Source organism: Protomyctophum bolini (assembly GCF_963924005.1).
Source record: "Protomyctophum bolini genome assembly, chromosome: 6".
NCBI classification, from domain to species: Eukaryota; Metazoa; Chordata; class Actinopteri; order Myctophiformes; family Myctophidae; genus Protomyctophum; species Protomyctophum bolini.
The window spans coordinates 32,299,751-32,304,585 of record NC_137867.1 but is presented as its reverse complement, the minus strand read 5'-3'; the positions used below and the strand labels follow the sequence as shown (position 1 = coordinate 32,304,585).

General features: G+C 42.6%; 1 protein-coding gene across 1 annotated transcript; it reads right to left on the bottom strand.

Moving 5' to 3' along the window:
- Positions 1-523: 523 nt before the first annotated feature.
- lrrtm4l2 (leucine rich repeat transmembrane neuronal 4 like 2) lies at positions 524-2,792 on the bottom strand (the record flags this gene model as incomplete). The annotated part of the gene is made up of 2 exons (XM_080766076.1): positions 2,557-2,792; positions 524-2,145 (listed from the first exon to the last, which is right to left on the bottom strand). The coding sequence occupies exons 1-2, from the start codon at positions 2,558-2,560 to the stop codon at positions 524-526; spliced, it is 1,626 nt and encodes a 541-aa protein (XP_080622202.1). The 5' UTR covers positions 2,561-2,792.
- Between the last annotated feature and the right edge of the window lie 2,043 nt (positions 2,793-4,835).

The following is a 4,835-nucleotide window of genomic DNA, read 5'->3' as shown; positions in this document are numbered from 1 at the left end:
TTTCAGACATGTCATGTTGGCAGCCAAGTCTATGGACTTTTAATGTTTTGTCTTATTCATGCTCCCCCATCATCAAGCCCCCACAAATCAACATGCCCCCCCCAAAAATCTGCAAAAAAGCAAAGATGTGCTTGTTGCTCTTTCAGGAATGATACATAAACTTCCCTTAATGATTACATCTGGTTTCAGTATTTATGATGTATTCTCTATTATTAAGGTTATTGTAGCGGTCAGTTTGTATTGGGGGTGGGGAGGGGGGCGGAGCAGGGGTTGTGAAACATGGCCAAAGCAGTTAGTTCATATTGTGTAGTCCTATTATAGCCAATGTACTAATGTCAAATTTCAGTTGCACTAATTTCTTAACAACTGCAAAATGAACAAACTAATGCAATGATAATAATAATAGATAAATGCATTAGCTTTCTATTATTATCAAAACAATTACTTGAAAGGAAAGAAATTAAATTAAATTTACCTCTGGCTTGCAATTGCACTTTTTGTCTTTTAAGATGTAGTTGACAGTTCAGACCTCACACTCTATGGATCCTGATATAGTACACGTGCATGGCCTTGCCTCAGTCACCAGAGAATCCAAAGTCTCAGAGTTTGAATGGTAACTCAGGTAGTACTCTTGCAACTGCGAGTTAAGATCAAGTTCCTTCCGGGTCTTTTTCCTGCGCTTATGGTTGACCGAGTGCTGTTGCAGCTGCCTCATGGCATTGGGGTAGCGCCTCCACGAAGCATAAATAACAAGCAGGATCAATGAAAGTGACAGAAACAGGGCTACGCTGCCCGCAATGATTTTATGGAAGGCCATGTGCTCAAAGATCTCTGGGATAAATGGCGTGGATGTTTCTAGAGGGATAGGCTCTGTGGAGATCACGACCATGGACTCTATTGCCTTCCTGTCCGTCACACTTGGAGGGAGTGGCGGTGTAGGGGTGAATCTATGTGTTGGTGTCTCAGGAGAGCCATGGCTTACAGCGTCTGGTGGAGGCGGGGGAGCTGTAATATTTGCTGACATCTGCGTAGCCAGAGCGGTGGTTGGGATCCCACTGGACACTGTTGAGTAGTTCCCCACGCACGTTGAGTAGTTCCTCACCACATCCACCACCCTGTCTCCCTGAACCGACTTGGGGCTGCTACATATCATGCTGATGTCCTTAGAGTCTTTGAAGGTTTTCAGCCAGGCCATGAGTGGGCATATGCCAGGGCTGCAATCCCAGGCATTACCTGCCAAGCTGATAGTTGTCAATGAGGTCCATGCCATGACAGCTTCCATAGGCACATTGCTGAGCTTGTTAGATTCAAGATTGAGTATTTGTAAGCTCGGCATACACTGGAAAATGGCAGGATCCAAGATCTGGATTTCATTCCCTGAAAGATCTAATTTCTGAAGCTTCTGCCAGGTCCAAGGCAGGCCCTGATTGATGGCTCGTATGCGGTTCCACTGCAAGTAAAGGGCCTGAAGGTTAGTAAGGCGCGGGAAAAGAAAGAAATTAATCCTGGAAAATTGATTGTGCTCCAGATGCAGCTCTTTCAACTTGAACAGCCCTAAGAAGGTGGTGCGGGTGAGACTCCTCAAACGGTTATAACCCAAGTCTAAGAACTCCAGGCTGCGGCACTCCAGGAATGTACGGACAAGGATCTGCTTGAGACCGTTCGAGCGAAGGTGGAGGTTTTGAAGCTTGCGTAGGCCATAGAAATGACCTGGATGCAAGACCTGTAGCTGATTATATGACAGGTCAAGGTTGCGGAGGTTGGGAATGGCAACGAAAGTGTTGTTGTGCAGATGTGTGATCTTGTTAGAGCTCAGGATGAGCTCCTTGAGCCTCCGCACGCCATGGAACGCTAACGCATCAATAATACTGACAGAGTTGTGGTCCAGGTAGAGCCAAATGAGCTGGTTCAGGTGAGCGAACTGGTACGGCAACAAGACCAGCAGGTTGTTGTAGCGCAGCGACAGACCCTGACAGCCAGTGGATACGTTTTCCGGTATGTCTTGGAAGATGCCCGATTCGCAATAAACAATTTTTCCCTCACAACGGCAACTTACAGGGCACATCCTCTCTCCCTTGCTAAGCAGCAGCAGAGCACATGTCTGAAGGAGAAGACACGATAACCGCCAGTCCCACACCAGAGAACCTGTGGGGAAGAGTGAGAGAGAGGCAATGAAAAGGCATTGGACTCACTAAAAAATATACATAGTGTTTCATTAAAGTAAATGTTGTATATATTCTTCTGTTGAATTTTGTGTTGCATGAGAACCAGCTCTTGGTCCCAGTCCATGAAGAATGCATGAAGAATTGATGATGGAGAGTGAAGTTCTTGGTGCATTTGTCCAAACCATTTGAAAGAAATTCACACTTTTGTGATCAATCGTAGCAACTATAACTTGAAATAAGCTGTAGGTTAATATTCTGAATAGTCCTCTAGACTTAAAAGTCTGTGAAAAAAGTAAATAAATAAATAAAATAAAATCATGCAATTAATAAGAGCATGTAACCTTGTAATAACATAAATTGCTGATTAATGTATTGGAATATATTGGCTTACCCATCGTCACTGAAGGAAAGATCAATCCACAGAAATAAATATTAAGAATACATTAAACTCCTTCCATGAGAGCAAATTGCAGTTTAAACACCCCTTTTCCCCTTACAGTAAGCGTCACTCTCCCTCAATTAGCAGAAAAGACAAGTTTACAAAATACAGCTTAGCGTTCATAAAGGCGCTGATCTCTAAGCGATGCCACGCTGCATACTTGCTCCTTACTTGGAGCCACTGATAGTTCAGCCTGCTGCATGCGCAATAATCTGTTTGAGCGCGAATAGACCGCCCCACTCTTCATGCTCTCCCTCTGTCTGTTTCTCTCTCATACTCTCTCTCATCCTGTCTGGCTCCCCTTCTGCCTCACCACCCTCTCTCTCTCTCTCTCTCTCTCTCTCCCTCTCCCTCTCCCTCTCCCTCTCCCTCTCCCTCTCCCTCTCTCTCTCTCTCTCTCACACGCACACGCACACACTTTCAGTTTTTGCTGATGCACAAAGTGTTGCACGTTTAACAGTCCGTAATAGATGATTATAATGTCAGTTGTTGCTCATGTTAAACCTCAGTGCACATGAAGAGTGAAAAAGACAGACTATTATTCATACTGGGGACATACTGTACCGTTCATGCTTGATCTTGGCACTTGTCCATATTTGGGAGGGAATCCAATTTGTATAGTTGTAGCTTGTATTATTGTCATTGAGTGTTAGAATTTTAATAACCGTTCCATTAAACATCTACTTTATGTAAAAATTTGAAATTTGTGTGTGTTATGGGTCACAGCCAGAATCCAATTTCAAATTGTCCATAATTATAGCTCCTTTATCTACAGAAGCAAAAGTGTAGAAACGGACTTGAAATGGTTACCCTCTGAAACTTGAGTTAAAGTCACTAATCGTTAGCCTGGTTTCCAGCCTGATTCGCTGAATTCTGTGATTTGTTTTGTCACTGTGTAGCGAAGTGACAAAACAAATCACGGAACGCAGCGAATCAGCCTGGAAACCAGGCTAACTAATCGTATTAGATACATTAAATTGTGCTCTGTCCAAAAGTATTGTGACTCTAATTGGTCTAATTGGTCTGATAGTTCGAGAAATTAAACGTCACATTTAAAAACGTTATGAAGCTACACAATTGTTTTGTTTTTTCCTGTGTAGAACCCCTAATACACATCTATAGTTACCAATAAGCCTATTCATATCAATCAGAACTTTCTTTAAAATGTATAGTCTAACTCTTGAAGTTATCAATTGTGTTATAATTAAATGATTGACAATGGAACATTGAACCTGGAATCCATGGTCTATGGACTATTAAATGGAGTAGCGGCAGGGTCAAAAAGGTGCCTCTGCAATCATGACCTTATACGCTAGTGAAATAGCCTTTTTCATAAGATGTATATAATTGAAATGTGTTTTAAGCCTCCTAACTTCCTATCATCACCTGGTACCTACTTAGGAATGTTCCTACCTGTTTTGTCAAAGCTTTTGACAAATTGAGACAACCTAAAAAGATAGAATCATGTAATGTCATTTGAACCAACCTTTTTGATTGTTAGCAAGCCATTTCTTATTTGTCATTTCAAGGCAAAATCTAGTAGATTAGAAAATTAGAAAATGCTAAATGGTGTAAAATATTGTGAGGTGGAAATGACATGGCCTACAGAGCCTATATGGGTTGTGTAAAACAATGTGACTATGACCTACATATTATGGTTCAAGACAAGAATTGTATGCCAAAACATGAAGAGGCCTGTTATAGCGCCACCATGTGGCCGATTTGACAAATGTGGAGCAGAGTTTCTTCCTTGGCCTATTGGGAGTGTGCACTCAAAGTTTCACACCGATCAGTCCAATGATTAGCTGTTCACTAGTGTATGCGAGACTAGCTGTTCACGGACACACTGACTAACAGACAGATGGCTGGACGGACAAATGTCTTAAAGAGAGACGCAAAAAAGGGGGTAATCCGGCGATTTGATTAGCTAATATTGATGATGACGCCACGCAGCAGATAAACATTTCCGGCCTGTCTTCTCTCCCCTCGGTTCACTCAGCCTCGCACCACTAAACAAAGAAGTGACTTCCCCTCAAATATGTTAGTTTTACCAACATTGTTCGTGTGAAATAGTTTGTTTATGTTTATTCATTGAATTTATGAGAAACGCTACGCTATGGGTGTCCTGGGGGGCTGAGACGGGGGACAAGCACCTTGAGATTTACGAGAGAATTGCGGCGGCTGGCCGCAATTCAAATGTGCCATCCAAACTACTAGCCTAAAAAGGAAAG